The sequence below is a fragment of the Cygnus atratus genome, chromosome 1 (genome assembly GCF_013377495.2).
Source record: "Cygnus atratus isolate AKBS03 ecotype Queensland, Australia chromosome 1, CAtr_DNAZoo_HiC_assembly, whole genome shotgun sequence".
In the NCBI taxonomy this organism is placed as follows: Eukaryota; Metazoa; Chordata; class Aves; order Anseriformes; family Anatidae; genus Cygnus; species Cygnus atratus.
Genome location: NC_066362.1, coordinates 56792336 through 56812758, shown reverse-complemented (window position 1 = coordinate 56812758; position 20423 = coordinate 56792336). Strand labels below are relative to the sequence as shown.

Sequence of the window (20423 nt, the reverse complement as noted above, 5' to 3'; positions counted from 1 at the left end):
TAGGAAAAGATATAGTATGTCTGGACTTCAAATGTCTGGAGGGTTTTATATTAAAGAAAGAGGAAAAGAAAGTTAAAGCTTGAAAATGCCAGTTGTCCATCTTATGAGTCATTGGTGCTTAGGAGCTAAAAATGTCAGTGTAGTAAGAGAAACCTTATGAGTAGATCTCTATTCCTCTCTTCCACGCTTTCCCTGGCACAACGATTCAACAAATGGTGACTGCAGGCACAACATTTTTCTCTCCTTTTCCCATACCTCATCCCCTTTCCCCTTCTTACTATCAACAATCCAAGGAGTAGCAGTTATGCTATCACCCTGCAGTATCCTACTCACCTGGTCAGCCAGTGAAGTGGACAGCATGCTCATTAACTCCCGCTCGGCTGTGAGTCTCCACATCTGCTCCCATTTCATCTTCCGTAACTTATCGAGAAGCAGCAAGATAACCCCTGAAGGAAAACACAGTGCAGAGAACAAGAGAGGACGTGATACCATCTTCCAGTCAAGGCCCTTCCCATCTATGTGCTGACTCATGGCAGTTGAAGCAAGGACATAAGCAGGGATCTACAGACTACAGGCCTTACCCTATGCTAACACAGGACTAAAAACCCTTCGGGTTTTACTACACCACTAAGAAAAAAGTTTTCATGAATCCTTGAGGCTACAGAGAAGAAATGGTATACAGGCAAATGCTAGGTCATGCAGACTCTTGCAAGATGGATAAAGTAGCCAAAGAGAAATGAAACTGGAAGGAAGAGGACTGAGAGAAGGATGTCGTATTTCTAGCAGTCTTAATTGCTAAAACCTGATTACATTATGACATAATTAGCATCGGGATTGTTCCTCACAAAATGAACCTGTATAGGTGATTCATATGATGGAAATTAACTTCATGCTGGCTTTATCATTCCAAAAAGAATTAGACAACATCACACAAGTAAGAAAGAAGGAATCTCCTATCAGTCAGAAGTGATTCTCCTCACTCCTTATTCCGAGAAGCTACAGATTTGAAAAGAGTATCCTGTCGGGTCACTGTCTTCCAGGGAAAAGGTAGAGACAATTCTGATCTATCTAGTATGAGCTCATTTCCGCCACCTTCACACTGAGCAGAGACCTGCTAAATTTACACTGACCAGAGATCTGCTTCTTGCAAAATCCCACTGTGTAAATGAATTTCTATCTGGCCTGAAACCAAGGTTATGGTGAGACGAGCAGAATTTTGTCACTCATACACAACATTTTACTCAATGCGTGTGGGGTGAAACCTGACCCTTAATACTTTTTGCATAGGATGCAATACATACTGTGAAGGATGAAGCCACAGCCCTTACTCCCCCTAGTAAGTTGTTAGTCACCTGACATCTGATTGGAATCCCTGAAACTTTTCTGAATAACAGATTATCATGGTAAACAGTGCCTGTTACATGTTAGTCTTTGAGAGTGCTTGTCATTAAGGCAGCAAGTGTTCATAGAGCAGGATCCTCAGATTGGAAAGTTACACCTGAAGGGGGAAAATGGATAGCTCAACATGCATTCGAGCTAGCTCAGCTGGCTTTTGTTTGGACAAAATCCCTTGTGTGGAAGAAGGGAAAATAGCAGAAGCAGTGAAGCTGGACTGAAGCATTGGCAAAACCTTTCCTGCAAGGTCTTAGAAAATCTTACTTGAAAAATTAATTCAGAAAGACTTAGATAAAAGCACTGTCATGGAGAATGAACACAAGCTGAAGGACCACAAAGAAAGAGTAATGATAAACAGCAGCCTAGCAGGTTGACAGCAAGCACCTAGTAGGAGTGATGATAGGTTTTGTGCTGTTCCCCATCTTCGTTAGTGGAAGGGAGAGTGAATGGAATAGTAATGACATCTGCAAGTGATGTGAAACCAGTGGTCTTCCAAAACATCATGACAACTGTAGAGAAACGTGGACAGCTAAACAGAAGAATATGAAATGCCAAAAAGCAGGCACTGGGAAAAGCTGCCCAAGGAAATCTAAGATGATAAAACTAAAAGTGATGAGAATGAGAAAGGAAATGTAGCCTGAATATTTAGGAAAAAATCTCCTAAATCCTTTGTGGTGGCATAACCAAAAAATGGCAGATAAAATGCATTACTTCATGAGTTTTTAAAAATTAGATTACCCAAAGATTAGTAAATACACATGGAACGATCCAGCACTGGTTGGGATGGAACAAAGGAGGTTCCAGGTCATTTCTATCTTCAGTTTCTACGACATGGCAAATTCCTTTCTAGTAAAGCCCATCACTGCCATGAATAAAAAGAAAACCTCTTCTGGCAGTGGATTTCGTGGCCTATTTTATTTCTGTTTCCTATTCAGTCCATCTGGTTAGCAAGGATGCTGGAACCTGTGCTGGAGGGATCCCCTTTCATCTTCAGTCAACCTTTCTGCTTCCAGCTGTTGGATTGGAAAGGGACACATCATCACAACATGCTGTAATGCATTTCTGCCAAGGTGTTTGTTTCCTCTCCAGTATAACTGAAGCCTGTTTGGAATGCGTAGAATGCATGCGTTAGCTTCTATGAAGGCCACTGTGCATTGTCTGAAATTCTAGACCAATGTGAAGCAGATTCCTTGCATTGCAGCAATAAAATAAGTGGGATAAGCTCCGCTCTGGCAGTGGATTTTTTTCCAGTTGGCAAGAACTGTCAGCGTTGTTTCAACAGTGAAGTATAGCAAAGGAAACTCTTTATTAGGGAAAATAAAGAATAACTGTAAGATTCAGTTAACTCTAATGTAATAGTTTTTGTATTTTATGGACAATAAAACATTTTTTGTTAAGATTTTTTTCCTTAACTTCCTTAAACCTCCAATCTGAAGAGCAAAAGGGGAAATGTTTTAGTATGTGCAGTATACTCCATTTTTTTTTGTCTTCCACTCTTATTCTAGCAGCAGATTACGGTGTTGCAGCTAAAGAGATTATGCTGTCCTGAGGGGCTATCACAGTAGCAGCTGAGAGAATAAGAGGCAGATGGGGTGGAAAAACTGGAATACATGTAATAGGGGATGTATTAAATTATGATGCAGTTGTGGCTATTGAAAATATTCACAAGCTTTAAATGCTCCATTGCCAAGACTGATTTGGATGTGATTTCTATTTTAATTCACCTAACAGTTTGGCTTTAACACCTTTGCACAGTCTCTGTTCAGGGCTTCTCACGCTGTGGAATTCTAATTTATTGCTGCTGTAAAAGTAACTACAGGAGGATATTTATAGCAATTTTAAATATTTACTTATTAGTATTAGTGAGAATAAGAGATTTCTACTAAGAGGAAATTTAATACTATTCACCCAATTAGTGAGTGTTATTTAATGCAAAAGCAAAGAAAAAGCATATGTGTTGGAAACTTTTAAATTGTTCATGCAAAGGAAAAAGTACCTTTTCTTCAGAAGGGAGAATTGTGTTTTTACTTCTATATTGTTCTGTTACCAAAAGCAAACATAGCAAATGAACTAACTCCACTCTGTGCAATTAATGTGCGAGCAGTGTCTGAAACATGGAAGGGGAAATATTTGCCTCAGGAGCCCCTGCCTTGAGAGTCAAATTGACTCAAATCTCAGACTAAATTCAAGTTGACATGCAGCTGAACGTAAGGGTAAAAGGGACTTACTCTGGAATGCTAGGCTGGGGGAGGAAGAGACTGGAGACAAAAAAAATCAAAGGAATATTTTATGAACATCTGGCTCCAGGCAGTGGGACATCTCACATTTGATGAGTGCAGCATTTTACTGCCCTAACCTACCTGAGGAAAGCAAAGGGAAAGCTTGGCAAGAAATAAACAGAAAGAGAAAAGTGGCAATCCAAATGTCTCACAACTATTAAACAAACTGTGATTGGCCATAATTGGCCATAGAACACCCCATTTTCCTTATTGTGAGGAGAAAGTTCAGGCATACACAGAGATGCAAATATCTTGAAGAGCTCTTGGGAAAAAAAAAAAAAAAAGCTTTATCACTAAACATGTGGAATACATCCACAGTCCAATTTTCACTTGAATGGCATTTTCTCCCCTAGCTTGATGAGACTTTGTTTGAACTACCAAAATTTGACAGCTTCTGAATTGCTAGAACAAACAAACAAAAAAGGAGTTTCTCCAAAAAGGTAATTTCAGGACACACACAAACATACATACCCCAGAAAAAAAAAGGGGGGGGAGGGGAATTTGGTGAATAGATTGGACACAACAGGGAAAAAAACCTGCATGAACATCTTTGGACTGTACATTTCAGTTTGGAAATACTGATTTTTTTTGTTTGTAACATTTTAAAAAATAACTTATTCTAAAACAATATTTTTCTCTTGAAAAGTGATACGAATTAAAAATCGTGTTGAAAATGGTTTCATGAAATGAAAAGGAAAATGAAGGGTTTATTTTGGGTCTAACCAAAGCTTTGGTGTCAATTTTTTGTCCTTTTCCATTTTTAATTCAATCAGAATCAGAGGTTTTGCCTTTCTAACGCTTCGACTATGCAATGGTTTCAGTAGGTGCTTCATGCCATCTCAGCAAAAGTCTTTTTTTTTTTTTGTTAATCTGCTCCAGAACAAAATATTTCATTTTGCTTTTCCAAATAGTAAATTGAAAGTTTTCAGCAACATCAGCAATTTCCCTGGGAGTGCTATCAAGCAGCCTCACCTCTCGCTTCAGGAACACAGACTATGGCTGTTTCTGAAATTCACAGAGGAATTTATAGTAGAGAAGGAAGTAATAAACGACATTTTAACATAGAACAGAATCACTTACAGAAGTTACAGTGAACCTGAACAAGCTTTCAAACTCAGTCAATTTATAAGAATGACCATTTTAAGGTGGCTGAAAAAATCCTCAGTGCTGAGGGGAAGGGGGAAGAGTGTAGCTACTCTTAGAAATCATTATCTGTAAGCACTGCCTTGCCCGTTTCTTTCAGGTGGAACAAGATGCTTTAGTGAGCTACTTATGCAATTCCACATTATGTGAGCAGCATCACAGAGTCTGTCATTGTAAGAGTTTTAAAATTCTTCTTGCAACTGAGACTAAACAGTGAACCATCTAGATAGCAAGCAGACACCACTACAAAACCTGAAAAGACAGGCAGGATGTGGTTTAAAATATATTATAAAGCAACAGTGAGTTTTAAAATAATTACTGGGATTTTACAACACCTAGCCAGCATACCAAAGACCATACATCAAGCCAGTGAGTCTTAGATGCTGTAAGAAATAACGTTAGCTAGGGCTGACATTATGGAAATTTACTACAACACATAACTGATCCAGAGATTTAAGGCAGTACAAACAACAGCAAGCTGCCATGCATTATGTAACATATTTGGCACCGCGCAGTTCAGCTTTACGTGCTGTGGAAGGGGTTTGTAGCTGTGCTAACCCAGGAGAAGTGCCATGATAGCACCAACTGCTTAGTAATCCTGCAAATATTTATTCTTTTTTTTTTTAATTCCTGAAATCAGTGGAAGTGGTCACACTGCATAATGGTAGGAATGTAACTATGTCTTTACTGGATCGGGGCCCAAATTGCCAGTTTTGCTAAGGGTGGAATTTGCAGTCAGCTGGGTTACAGCTCCTCAGCACTCTACTCTTCAGCCACAGTATCAAGCATAAACAGAAAAACACAAGTATGTGTCTGTTAGGGATTACAAAATGAAATTCAAGCTGCAATTCCACAAAACCACAGATTTCTGCCAAAAGAGACATCGCAACAGTAATGGTACACATTTCTAAATCTCCATTTTAAGTCTTTGTTTGGATGAAAATCACTGCATGGAAGTAAGTGTGCAAGATGGAAAAAATTATATATTTTACTTGATTTCTTTGCCACCTATATATATTTCTATACCATCTATACTGCTCATAATTTGAGTAGCCATAATGAGACCACAGCTTATGTCTGTAGCTTTTAACACAATGGCCAAAGGACTGTCATTCTAACACAATTTTGTGGTATCCTGATACATTTTTTAATACGCACTTACATATAGCAGCCTCATTCTCCGAAAAAGCCTTTCACAACATAGAACATCTAATAAAAACTTGCAGTGATGCACAATGTGTTAATTGAGAATAAATGATGACTCCACACTTGAACTTTTCCCTCAGAAAACAGAACAGAGCTGAGAAGCTGTTTTGAAATGGAAAGTGGGCATCCCTCTGGGCTTGGTGACAGAATGCAGTAGCCCTTGTGTTCTCAGCACAAATATTGAAAGCGAAGCTGTGATAGAGTGCATTTGGAAATTTAGTGCACTCACTCTGTTGGGAGCCTGATTCCTCTTGATGCATTAAAAATTATTTTGTTTACACTTCCTGACGACCATTTAGTGAAATGGAATACCTCTCTTTTTTTTTTTTGCGTTGTTTTCTTCCAAAGTATGCTGCTTCTCCTTAGGCAGAGGGAAGATGTGGGATATACTGGAGCATGATTCTGTCCTCATATAGACCTACTGACTGTAGCTGGTTCTCTAAATGTTTTCCTATTGTTGAGGTGCCATTCTTACTGAGTAATTTGATAAAGATACACATGCTTTGTAAACTTATCTTCTCTTCAGTGACTTCTATTTCCAGGGGAATTTCTGCAACTTTCTTAAAGTCTCAAAGACTTCTACAGAAAAAAAACAAACAAACACCACCTTGATTCAGGATTCTAAAGGGTCTATACAAGAGGAGACATAAGCCATAAGACTTTTAGGATGTCTACAAGACAGGAAATGTCTTTCCTTCCTATCTTCTAGAGTCCTATGAAGAGAAGTAACGATGCTACAGGTCTCTCATAGGTCAAGAAAAACTGTCTCCAGTCCTGGAGGAACTGGCCTTCTCTTGCATAAATCCAATGTAGTGCAAAGTCATAAAATTTCCATGTCTAAATTGCTGATCATCTTTTCCTAAATTCTATACTGGAAAACAACAAACCTGTCAAAAGGAAAAATATTAGCAAAATCAAAAAGGGAAGTAAGAGTTCTTCCCAGCTGCTCTGCCTGATTTGGGCTTCACAGAAGACAGTAACAGCAGTAACCTTTTGTGGTTCCCTGTGTTTTCTGAACCCCATGCGAAGAGTAGTAGGAAATGACAACCATCTATGCTGAAGCTCCTTACATGGGCTTGGAAAAGCTCCTCAGTTTTCTTATAGCCTTTGCGCTCCACAGCCCTTGTGAGGGTGCTGAGATTACATTATAAAGGCAGTGGAAAGCAAAAATGCCAGCAACTTCTCAGTTGGTAAGCAAGAGAGATGGCTTCCAAGAGAAAAGAAAAAGAAAAACAAAACAAAAATCACTAAATTCAAATCTGAAAGATGATTGGGAAAGGTTTTGTTCAGAAAAAATCTATAAGCTGTAAATCTCAATTAACACATTGTAACTTCAGACAAGCAAAGGGAAAGAGGGAGGCTTCAGCTTCTCCATGCTGTAGCAGAAGGGCAATGATCAATCTGAATGGAGCAGAGGAGAGCTGTCTTAAGAATGTAAGCATCTCACATCATTGCCACTCAGAAGAAGCACTAAATAGCTACTCAGTGTATATCCCTGTACTTGTCTGGGGTCATAATGGAGGTGCCACAAGTTGACTCTAAGAGAAATGGAGGTGCCAAAAGTTGACTCTAAGAGAAAGATGGTCAGGTACCTACCTAATGATAAAGCACTTTGAATTGTGAGACTTAAAAAAAAACAAATTACATGGGGAAAATGTACAGTTTTTTAAACCAAGTTTTAAAGAACCTTCTCTCTCTCCAATACTAAAAATACAGTAAGCTCTTACACTGCAAACCACCCATGCTTTCATTTACTTGGGTGTTTAGGTGACTTTAATCAAGAGGAAAGAAGTCCTGGTTAAGTACAAGTGATAAAGTCAGAAAGGATAATTCTTAGCTGTTGCAAAATAGAGGCCACAGGATTTTTCAAAATCAATTTGTGCTTTAACCAGAGCATAACTTCTAGAAAAACACTGTCTTGATTTAAAATTTCCAACAATGGATAACCTATCACAAACTTTGCTAACTTATTCCAATGCATAGTTATCCTAATGAAAGATATATCCCTGATTTCTGATTTGTACAGGTCTTCAAACTTGCAGCAATTTGATCTTGCTGAACCTTTGCTAAATTGGCAAGCCCTCTATTAACATGTCATTTTCTCCTGCAGATACTTATACGCTATGATCTAGTTATCCCTTGACCCTCTCTGAGAAAAGCTCCTGGAGCCATTTTTCTCAACTTCATAGAAAGTTTTTCAGTATTTTCTTTGAAGTTTGTTAGTTTACAAGGACCCCTCTTTGACCTGTGGAGATTAGACATAGACAGGCGGCTAAATCTACCTTTTAAAATACATTCACTCCAAGAAGAGATCCCTAGTTCCCAGGTCAAAGACTATGGAGTGTTTGAACAAACACCTGTTCAGGGTCTTACTCTTTCTTCAGCAGGCTAGCCACATTCATACTGCATAGTCTTGTCTTTGAGGACCTAGTATTCCTTCAGTTTTTAGACTAACAGTTATTTTGTGTTTCCATTTCTCAGTGTCCCACATAACGTGAGAACTGCGTTACAATCCTCTAGACTGGAGAGTTTTTAGCACTGAACTGAGGGTCTATGTTGCGTGCATTGGAGAGTGTCATCAGGGCATTTGGGAGTATCAGAGTGCAAAGTCTCCTGACGCAGCGTTGAAGGGCTGGAAGGAGGAGACAAACACAGTATAGTCCCATCCATACTACCTTCCAAAAATATTCCCTGGAGTGAACTATCACCAAATTACACTTAATAGTTTTTTTTTTTTTCCTGAAGGAAGCCAGGTTGCTGCCTAAGAGAGACAGGATGCCAACTAATTTCTGTGCCCTGTAGATGATCAGGGAGCCAAGATTTAAGAGTGAACTAGGGAGCTAAATTATCTGGCAGTGCAGACATCCAGTATGCAAAAACGGAGCAAAAAGCCTATGCCCAATACAACAACAACAAAAAATCAACTGTACTCATACTTCAAATGTTCTTGTTTATACTTCTGATGATCACACAAAGTACTTTGTACACAAAGACAACTGTATTAAACCTGGAACTAATGTTCAGCTGATTACCCATCTTGGACTGATTCACATGTATTTCTCCATTGTATGTCTCCATTTTTTATGAGTACCTACACTTTGTGTGAGCTGTCCTGAAGAGGAATCACAGGATAGTACAGACCACACAGGGTTACTACATAGGAGGTCTGGTTGTTGCATTTGTACTCCCACGTGCATGCATGTTTGGAAGGGATCACACAGAAAGCTTATTTCCATGCATAAAAACTGAAGAAGTTTGCTAGGATATGCTGAGCATTTGCCCTCATGAAAGCAAGAACATCTTCCAAAACTAATCTATCTTGGACTGTGCACCGCAAAATCATTCACCTCTAAAAGAAAAATAATCTGTTTCTTTGTCCTTAACTCCTGTAAATCAGCTTAAGTCTACTTAACTCAGGAGTCAGGCATTTATATCAGATATAGACCTTATCCATGATGCTTATCCATGTTTTTTTTTTCTTCCTCAGTATGCAGCAAAAGGTGAAAGTTTACAAGGAACATTGCTTTAATTTTGTTTGTTTGTTTTGATCTTCTCAAAAGCATCGTATTTAACCTGGGCTGAGGCGTCAAAAATTTTAGCAAGTTTCCACTTTGGATATGACAAGAGGAAAAATGCACCCTGCACAGGTGATAATTGTCTTGGCTGGCTTCTAATATTAATGCTAGTACACAAGCCTGATTGTAGGGATGGACACCATGACTAAGAACCACATTTTCTTGGTCAGGTGCTCTGAGCAACAGAGGAAGAAACGTGGCTCATGGACTGAATAGCCTCTCAGGTATTTCCTCATAGTTACATGACAAAGAATTTGGGGCTTTGCATTCAGAAGCAACCAGTCTTTTTTTTTTTTATTTCTCTTAATGGACAGTTCATTGACTGGATTAGGTTCAGGATGAATAAAATGTCCTAAGAAGTGGATTAGGGGAAGGAAAGCAGCACAGAATGAACATGCTGCTAAGATTAAACAGCATTTTTTTTTAAAAAAAAGGAAACACAATTTACTTTACGCAATGGTTTCACCTAGAGGTCAGCTGCTGGTCAATCCTTCCTCCACAACCATTTCTCTTCTAATAGGAGAGCAACAGGATTAGGTTCATGACAGAGATATAGCAATGCATTTGTTTAAGGAGAAAATGTATGTGGGGCTTTTTACCATGCTCACAGACGAAGTGGTGAAGTACAGCTTGCATAGGTGGACTGTAAGGCGAGCAGAAAGCAATTTGGACTGGTAATTTCAAGGGGTTGTGTAATATAATAAAAAATATAGCAGTAAAACATTCAGGTGGTCACCAGTTACAAGTAGCATTCCACAAGAGTTGATCCTGGGGCTGATACTGTTCAACTTCTTGGTTAATGAGCTAGAGAAGAGTTAGAATGCAACCTCAGCAACATCACACATTGAGACCACCTGGGGACAGGGCTGCTATTCAGAGGGACCTTGAGAGGCTGGACAAGTGGGCTAAGCTACACAGAGTTCAACAGCAAGTCCTGTACGGGACTATTTCTGAATGGACAGTATGGACTGGGGGCCAACTGGATAGAAAGAAGCTTTGCAGGAGTCCTAGGGGTCTTGGTAGACACCAAGCTGAACATAAGCCAGCAGTGTGACCTTGTGGCAAAGGCAACCAACCACATCCTGGGCTATTTTAGCAAGAATGTAGAGAGCAGGTCAATGGAAGTGATTACCACTCTTTATTCAGCACTTGTAAGACCATCACATCTGAAGTACTCTTTTGGATTCTGCAATCAAATAAAGATACTGACGTGTTGGAGCGCGTCCAGCTGAGAACAACTGAAATGGCCAGGAGCCTGGAGTACGTGATGTATGGGGATAGGCTGAGAGAAATGGGCTTGTTCAGCCTGCAGAAGAGAAGGCTAAGGGGAGATTTTATTGCTGTCTACAAACTACTTAATGGAACCAAACTCTTCTAAAAGATGCACTGAAACAGAATGAGAGGCAACTGACACAAACTGCAGCAAGGGAAATTCCGACGATCTATTAGGAAAAAAATGTTGATTTTTGACTTTTCACACCATGACAGTACGCAAATACATGAATAGGCTCTCTTGAGAGGTTGTGGAATTTCCACCCTTAACAATATTAAAAGCTCAAACTGGAAAGGCACTGAGCAAGCTGAGTTAGCTTTTGGTGGGAAAAAAGCCTTCTGGAGATCCTTTCTGACCTAAATTGCCTATGATTCTAGGATCCTATTTGGGAAAGCTTCTCTTTTCACCTCCTCTGCTAAGGCCTTGAGAATAACAGTGTAGAAACCATCTATCACAGTGTTTCTGTCTTCCCCTCAGCCTAGCTTGATGCAGACAAGTGGAAGAGGGATATGTTGAGGAGCTACAGCAAGAACAATTAAAGCTTGAATGTGGCTGACCAAAGAAAGACAATGAGGAAAAGAAAGAAGTGAGCTGCTGCTGCTTTTGAGATCTTAGTGTCAACTCAATTTTGCAGACTCTTCTTTCTTAGAACATCTCCAACTCAAGTAGTATAAAGTCTCTTGATTTCCTCATATACTGAAGATTGTTTTTAAAAAGCAAGGATCTGTCCTGAACCTAGCTTGCTTAGCCATTAAAATGGTTAAAGCATAGTAATGCTATAGCTGTAGCAGCTAAGCAGCTGTAGCAGCTAAGAGAGTGATCTGACTATGACCACATTCAAGTATTTTTTGTTGGCGCTCTCTGCACAAGGGTGTAGAAAGACATCTGTGTAGAAAGGCATCTTAAGTCACTCTGACTATCTGTGACAGACACTACACTACCCATTAAAAATCCGAAGACAGAGACCAACAGTAACGCCTCTGTCTTTGCTTTGAGACTTTGGCTAAAACCTCTGTTTCTGCATCTACAAAAAGAAATGTCTTTACACAATCACCTTTATGAGCACAATGAGAAGCTGGAAAGTGAACTTGCACTTCAGAAGAAAAAGTACTGGTTTTACTATTACTGTGCATTTGTCTGGTGTTCTGCTGACGTATAATAGAAGTTTTTGTTCTCAGTTTAGGCACCTGGATGCCTCTACCAAGCTTTTATGTGCAAATCTTTCATCTAAATTTAACCTGCTAATGATGGTCCAACTACAATAAAGAAAGGGCATTTCAGAGTGCTGGACAACATAATTGCTCATCAAGTTATGTATGTCCACATAAAGAACTGTCTCTATCAAACTGAAAATTTCACACTTCAAAACAATTCTTTAAATCATTAGATTGCAATAGTACACATATATGTCCTATTTACATACATTACCTGGAGATATACATTATGAACTCAGGCTAGACCAGTAAAAATCCCCAAAAGTGGATGATTTAATCACCTAAAAGGATATACTTCTTATTTATTTCAGCACAATGGAAACTGGAATGTGGTATAGACAGTATGAATGCTGTTATTTCTTTAACACAGGTTTCTTAGGAGATGAAAGTTGTCACTGTTTCAAACAAAGGTGTTTTAAAAAAAGGCAGTTACTGCATGGCCTGATAGATTCAATTGCCAAGGAGCAGGGCATGTATCTCAGAGAATGCAATGAACAGAAGACTAATTCAGTCACAGCAATGCCATTATTACGTGGATAGGCCTCTCAAACAAGAGGCACCATTTTTCAAAATCAAATACATATTGACCCGCATTTCAGAAATGTCAAGCGTGCTGTAAACAAGTTCTCAGAACATCACATGCTTTAGAAACCGTGTTAGAAAGACTGGAAAGGAAGCTATTCTTTGAGGGTAGTCAGCTTTTTGATAGCTTATTTTTAAGTGGAAGCTACAGATTATAGCCAACAGTGATATAGGGATGTGGTCTTCGGAAGCAGAATTGTCATTTTAGCTTCCCAGCATAGACAGAAACAGACTGAGCTCTTCCGTTGCACCTAAAATCAACAGGGTGTTGTCACCTCCTCAATTACTATCTGTATAATGTGTATGATACCTGTACCCCAAACATATTTTTGTGCATTATAAAGCATGTCTGTAAGTATGCTTTGCACTGATAACAATATTTGCTGAATGAGCTCACAGTTTCTTAAAGAAGAAATAACCTAATCCAAAAACCTGGTATAGTGTGAATCTGAGTAGGTGAAGAGTGTCACTTTTTGCCTTGACATTGCTGTTGGAAGTATCCTTCCTTCTTTCTTTCCTTCCTTCCTTGTCTTTCCTTCCTTCCTTCCTCTTCCTCATTAAAATGTATTTTGCATCTATTTTCAAAGGCTCTTGTACTTAGAACCAAACCTAAGGGTACCAAGTGTGGCACCAAGAGTGGCAATGGTCTTTAGAGAGGGCATGGCTGAACTAAGTCTGGCCCCTATAGCAGGTACTTAAAATTTCTATAACCCATGAGTTCTCCAACTTATTCATTGAGACAATTCTAAAAAATCACATCTCTCAGACAACCACTATATTCATGTCTGTACCCCATGGAGAAAAGCATTAGTTTGAGTCAGAATCTATCTAAGATAATTTGCAAATTACTGCTATATTCAGGTGGTTCTCATGGAATCCTGACTCATCCCAAGAAAAAAAAAAAAGGCATTTTGATAACAGATCTATACAGAATTAGGCAACAATTACTGTTTAAAACATTAATTGTGAGCGTTTCTGAAAAGCAGAAGAGTTTAGTTAAATTAGAAGTGCTCTGCACTATCTACCATCAGATCCATTATTATATTGTCATGAGCAGAAGGGTGCGTAGTTCAGATGAAAGCAGTTACCATGTTTTCCAGACCAGGTTCACAGACTGTGCCATGACCACCCCCCCGCTTTGCACTGCTTTACTAGTCATCTGCTTTCCGCACTGAAGATGCACAATACCATCAAGAAGCACAAGATGAGAAACAGTGCAATCTTATATAAACAATCTGCCCTACACTTGCCTTTATTCTTCGTTCTGCAAAAATGACATAACATACACTTCCTGCTCCCAATTCATTCTTCACAGGTCCTTTTTTTCAGGCAAATAATTAAGGAAAGAGGTTTGTTCTAGCTTCCTTCCCGTCATTAGAAACATGGAAGTAATAATACACGAGGCACACGTAGGCAGGAAGTTGTTAGGTGCTAGCCATTCCCTTCTGTTCTCAATCCACAAATCTGGTAATGTGACATCTCAGCGTGGGAGCAGGAATCTTAAGCTCAAGCTGTTGAGACTCCTCCTTACAGTACCTAGCAGTTCCACCAAGGCAGTGTATTTTAGATGAGCTTCAAATCCTCAGGACGGGCTTCTGTGCTCTAGAAGTCCGAAATCCCCTGGGCCAAAGATTTTACAAATACTCTCTAGCACTCTAATTTCCCTAGCACTCCGATTTCAGAGCACAGAATTGGGTTGTCCCAGGATAAACAGGCTCGTGTTTCTAGACAGGGAAGTCCCTAATCACTCCTTGGTTCAGAGCACGATGTCTGTTCTCTGAGACAGAAAACATAAGAAAAAACTTTGGATCAGAAAACAGCAGCGGAAGCAGCAGAGCTACATTCCCAGGGATAACTGAAACATTAACACAGAAAACAGTTTGAGCCTGAGGCTCTTTAGCTTTCCTGACAACCCCACCGGCAGCACTGCCCCGGCTTTTTAGGTACTTGTCCTTTCCTCAGTTTACCATTGTTCATCTTGTCCTGTTCTGGCATTAATTTTCATATTGCCTGTTCCAGTAAGAACTTAAGAGACCCCACGGGTGAAAGGGTCACTCTGAAAAATGGTTCCCATGCTGCGGTACGACCGACAATGAATTCTGAGCTATCTCAATAATAGCAGACATTATTGTCAGGAGACAAAAAATTCTCCCGGGTCTTGAAAACTGCTCTGAATACATTGCCTCATACAATTTAGTCTGATCCACTCTGCAGTTCCTCTGAGAGGCTCGGGGTGGGACTCTCAGCTGTTGTAAGCTGGCCTCGCTGCACCAAGGCAGGAAAGCCAGGGGTGATGTACACCAGCTGGGAAGTGGCCTGAAATCATGACAACGGAGTTGCCAGAAACTGCTCTTAAAAGCTATGCTCCACCATGATGGAAAGTATAATGCAGACAAAGTACTAAAAGCTTTTTTTTTGTTGTTGATGAGAATTTATTTGACAAGATATTTTTGTGAGGACTAGAATGACTGCTACTCCAGAAACGAACATCAAACCATACAGAGCAATTCTGGAGCTGTCAGTTTAACATCTGTAAAGAGAAAAAACCTCCCGCAGCTCAGGCAATACTTTAGAAAGCAGAGCATAGCCAGTGAAAGACAATATAGATTTCATGGAGAGAAAAGCATGCTTTAACTAATGCATGAGGATTCTGTAAGAGTTAATCTCAGTGTAGACAAGGAAAACAGAGCAGATGTCATATAAGAAGTATTTCATTAAGTAGCTTACTGAGCTTTGACCAATGAAGTACAGAAAAAAACCTGTGTACCTTTGCGGTACAGAAGGAACAGTATTTAAAATGGCTCGAGGAAGTGAATGCTGTCCAGATAATGGATGGGTCTAACTAAGAACATTTTAAACAGAAATTAAATTGTCACTGAGCTGACTTCTGAGTTTGGTCTGGTTTTCCTACGATTGTGTTGTCAGAGACTAAAGTATGACTTGTGCAAATGAAGAAGAAGGGTTAAAACCAGCTGAAAAAAAAACCCTTTCCTTGAAAATCTGTATTGGCTGGAGGTCTGGCCTGGGCACACAGGAACAGAAGAATGCATAAGCTTGCTGGGTTTAAAGAGCTAGCAGAGAAGGAACAAACACACCTCTAGCATTAATGCACCTGCCTTCTGGGACTCCCCAACCTGTATGCTGTCCAGAGTGGCTTCAAGCATAGAAAAGTGGAAGTGAATGATAAATTATTTGCTTTAGAAACAGGGAGGAGGAAGTGGAAAAAAATTTGACTCTTAGGGGTGCTCCTGCATCAAATGTGCCAAGATTGAGTCTGGTTGAGAGGGCTCATGTAAAAATTTCTTTTCTTACAATTGCACGCTAGGACTGTAATAAAAACACTACCTAAAAAAAATCTAAACTATCTAAAAAAACTAAAATCTAAACTATCTAAACTAAACTAAACTATCTAAAAAAACTATCTAAAAAAGTAAGAGCAAGATCTGTCTGATAACTTCCCTCTCATCTGAATTTGTTTAGCCCATTAGAGTTTCACGGTTTTGGGGACCCTTTTACTGTTCCCAAGTACGACTCTAAGCACCTGAATCTCTAAGTCATTCTTTTCCTGGCCTACTGTCTTTCTTGAGCGTTTTGTTTAGAGTTACTGTCTCTCTGCTCCCCCCTTTTAGTTTTCTGAATCCTCCTTGGCCACAGTGTTGTGTTCAGTGTCAATTATTTTAATTTGCTGAACACATCAAACAAGCTACAGTTTCTTTTGGTATTTCTTCCTTCTTGAGAGATTTATACCTCCAATCTCTGCTAGATTACTGAGGCAAAAAAATGAATTCAATTAAAAAAAATTATAGTAAATGATGCTCATTCTGTTAGTAACATTGTTTGCTACCTCTCAGAAATTGCACTGCTTCCCTCACTGACCTCTTGTTCCATGTACTTGAAAAAATGTCATTCCACTTACTATAACCACCTGTCAATTTCCCATTCATTATCTACCTTATGTTTTTCTTTCCGGAAAGAAAGGAAGTTATTATAACTACTTGTGAATTGTCTGAAGAAAGAAACTGTGAGCAGACTAAAATCATGGTCAGGATTATGCATGGCCTGGTAGTTTTGTATTTACATATGCTGAGAATTAACACATGCAATATATGTGAAAGACTACAGACATTCAATTATTTTTGCTTCGAGAGGAAGACTTTTTTGATGCAATGACATTTGGCAACCCTATAAAGCATTTGGATCAGTAATTTATGATAATATAAACTAAAGCTTTACAACATTTTTACTTAAATAGTTGCATTTTAGATACTACATGCCATACACTTCTGGGTCAGCCTAATGTTATGTGGGTATGCCACGTTTCTCTCTGCCAGCATTAAGATGGCAGGAAGGAAAAAGCAAAAATGAAGCAGAAAGTAACTGTAAGAGTTGGTAATCTCTCGGTAGAACAAAAGATACTGCTTTGTGGTGTAACACTGAATAGAATTGACATTGCCAAGGTTGGGTACGTATAATATAACCTCTCAGGTTCCAGGACAAATCCATGAAATTTAGCTCTGTCTCTTGTTTTTGGAGGGTGGGGGCAGACCAAGACTTTATATATGCAGTTCTGCTCTGGCAAGTAGAGAACCAGGAAACAAACCTCTTTTGCCAAAATCTTATATCCCTATCTGTCTGTGTTCAGTTAAGCTACTCTTTTGAACATTTTCATAGAACAGAAATGCTTTGCAGGAGCTGAAATAAAAAAATCACAAAAACTGGCATGATTCCCCAAATATATAAATGAATACAGAAATAAAAGTGACCCAACTACAACTATTTGCAATCCTTTTCCTAGTAAGTCTGTTTAATTCAATCCAATATATTTCTGCAAAGCAAAACCACTACTATGGTGAATCATTTTCTGATAGTGCAGGGATATTTAAATGGACTCATCTTTTCTAAATGGAGGCTTCACCATCTGTTCTGCCCTCTTATTACAAATAGAGAGGGAACATAACTCACTGCATCAGCATGTAAAGCCTAGCATCAAAATGATTTAGATGTATGTGTGTTTTTTATGCACCTGGTATGTTTTCTCACATACCAAACACAAATCAGTAGGAAGGCCTGTCTGTTGTAATCTAATACATTTTCTGATCTAGTGCCTTTATTCCTTTCTCATGGCAGCAGAAATTGATGGCCAGTAGTTTGCATTTTATTAGGACAATTATGACCCTGTTGCCATCCTGCAGGAGATATATCTTTATTGGGCTGACATTTTGTGATACCATTACCTCTCTACAGAAAATGAGCCTTGATTCTTTCCCTCTTGCTTGGTCTGTGTACGATTCGTCATGGACAGAAATGTTGTAGATGTGCTGAGGATGTGCCAGACTGCTGAAAAGCTGTCTTTCCTCAAAGGATGCCATACAATCTCCCTTAAGACCATTTAGAGAGGGAACATATTCCCATCAGAGTAGCACTGGAGCAGAAACTCCAAAATGCATCATACTGCATCATTTTTACAGCTTTAAATGGCAAATTTCGCAGTAGGTTAGGAAGGGAGGTGTGAGTTACCACATCTTACTCTCTCTGTACCAGGGGATTGATTCCACGCTTGACGCAAATGTTAATTCAAATAAAACCCTCAGGGCGTACCTGTGTTGTAGCCCCTCCCAAGTGCTGGCCAGGGCCGATGATTCTTCCAGAGGTTACCCAAATACCAGTCACTCTGGTTCTCCACCAAGCCAAGAACCTGCTGCCCTGGAAATGAGCAAATTGCAAGCAGATCATTAGACAAAAGATAGTTAGTCCATGGAAAAAACACACAAAATCTGGAGAGGGACAGGCAGTGGAAACAGAAGACGGCAGTTCTGAAGCTGCCTTCCTTTCATGCATTAGGAAGATGCCTGCTTATGTAACAGAAAGCAATCCTGGCACAGCAAACTCAGCACGGCTCATTTCTTTCCTTTTCCCCTGGCTAGTCTGAGTAATTAAACACTGTGGGAACCTTTATCATGCTGACAAAAATATATCACCCAGACAAATATGAATGCTGCTTGATTTTGAAATACAATGATAGAGAATCCTCCTAGTGACAAGTAAGTGTTGGTAAAATGATCATCTAATATGAAGATCTGTTTAAACTCTGATGGAGATAATATAATGGAAGAGCAAGGTTCAGTATAACAAATTATTCTCCTCCCATGCTCTCCCCTCTCGCCCCCCAACTAGTTCCATTTTTTTTTTCCTCAGTCACAAAAGAGATCCCTTTGGCTCAGGAAACAAATGGATTCTAAGGGTTTACCTACATAAGTTGCACTGTTTTAATTTAAGAGATTAATTTAAAAGTCATTTAGGTAAGCCTATGTGGAATGCTGCACAGGAATTATGACTTCAGTTTTAAATGGGCTTATTTTGGTTTAGCTTACATTGATTAGCAGCTGGTTTCAGCTAGAGTAAAACGTGCTTTAAATCAAATGTGTCTAGGAGGTTCGTACTGCTTAAAAATCAACTGAAAAGTGAATGTTTGTATAGATAAGGACTTAATTATCTATCCTGAAATGTGCTGTATGAAATGTAAATAAGACTAGTGATTGAAATGATGCTCTGGTGACGGAGGACGGACAGAAGGGGAAAACTGCATTTGGATCTAGTCAAAGAAAGGAAAGGGACTAGTGTTTTGACCAAGGGACCCGCTCAGTGTGGGCACTATGACTAAGACAGGAAATGTTTTTTCAACCTTTTTGGAAAGCAATTAAATATCATGCTCTCAAAGTACATTTTCGAATCCCAGCTATGCTCATAAAACTGCGTGTATGGCCACAGCAGTGCACTGAAAGCATTAAATTATCTTCCTGTGTTGGCTATATAGGACCACAGATGCACTACAAAAAAAAAATTATTATGGCCCAAGACAAGACTGGTCTGAGAAGCAAGACACAAAGACAGAAGTTACTCATTCGTGATCAGCTAGGATGGCATGAGCGTAGGCCAGGTGACTGTGTTAGTCCCCTGTGGTACCCAACTCAGTGGGATGTCAGTAAGCCTCATGCATCTCGAATTCTATTTCAAAGAATGTGAGCAGCAGTGAGCGGCCAATGCATATAACAAATAAATCAGAACAACAGCATTTAATGAGTGAACGGAAATCAATCTAGAAATAACCTTGAGGGATTACAGAGTCCACTCTACACCACTGCTCAGGTTCAGCCTACTCCATCCTAATCATAACATGCCAGTCCTCACCAGCCCTCATTTTCCAATGATGTCCCTCCTTTTTCATTCAATATTTTATATTTCCTTTTCCATGTTAAACTCCATGAACAGTTTTTTAAGAAGGTGGAAAATCTGGGGGAGAGGGAAAGGATCATAAAAGAGACTACCATACATTATCACCCCGCTGGTGCTACTGAAAACTGGTAACATTAACAGAGTGCGGTGCATAAGAGAATGAGATGAATTACAAGTTAGAAGCAGATACATCCTAAGCAGATGTTGAAAAGTGGATGTGTTCTTTCTCCATACAAATAAACCTCTCAAATAAACATCTCTCAACCTATGGGACTCATAGAACACACTGGACAGCAAATGAGGCCCCATGAGCCATATATTGCAAGGAAACAGGAAAAGAGTCTCAACTGATTGATACAAGTCTTAGCTAAAAAAGGCCGAAGGGCACAATTTAAACTAACACTTGTTGATTCTGTGCTCGAAGGCTGTGTGCTCTTTATAACCACTCCCTTACAGATGAGGTAGAATAAATCAAAATAAGGAGCTACCATGGCTAGTAAAGGATGAGAAAAACAATAAAAAA

At 39.4% G+C, this 20423-nt stretch overlaps 1 protein-coding gene across 3 annotated transcripts in view; it reads right to left on the bottom strand.

The window, feature by feature from the left end:
* The window catches only part of LARGE1 (LARGE xylosyl- and glucuronyltransferase 1), a 285860-nt gene that overhangs the window by 49687 nt on the left and 215750 nt on the right, over positions 1-20423 (bottom strand). For 2 of the 3 annotated variants that reach the window (XM_035569242.2, XM_035569240.2), the window contains exons 8-9: positions 18266-18370; positions 334-446 (exon numbers count right to left, since the gene is read on the bottom strand). In XM_035569242.2, coding sequence (XP_035425135.1) covers positions 334-446; positions 18266-18370 — 218 coding nt within the window. The remainder of the gene's footprint in view (positions 1-333; positions 447-18265; positions 18371-20423) is intronic. The other variant, XM_035569241.2, reaches the window with a different exon arrangement.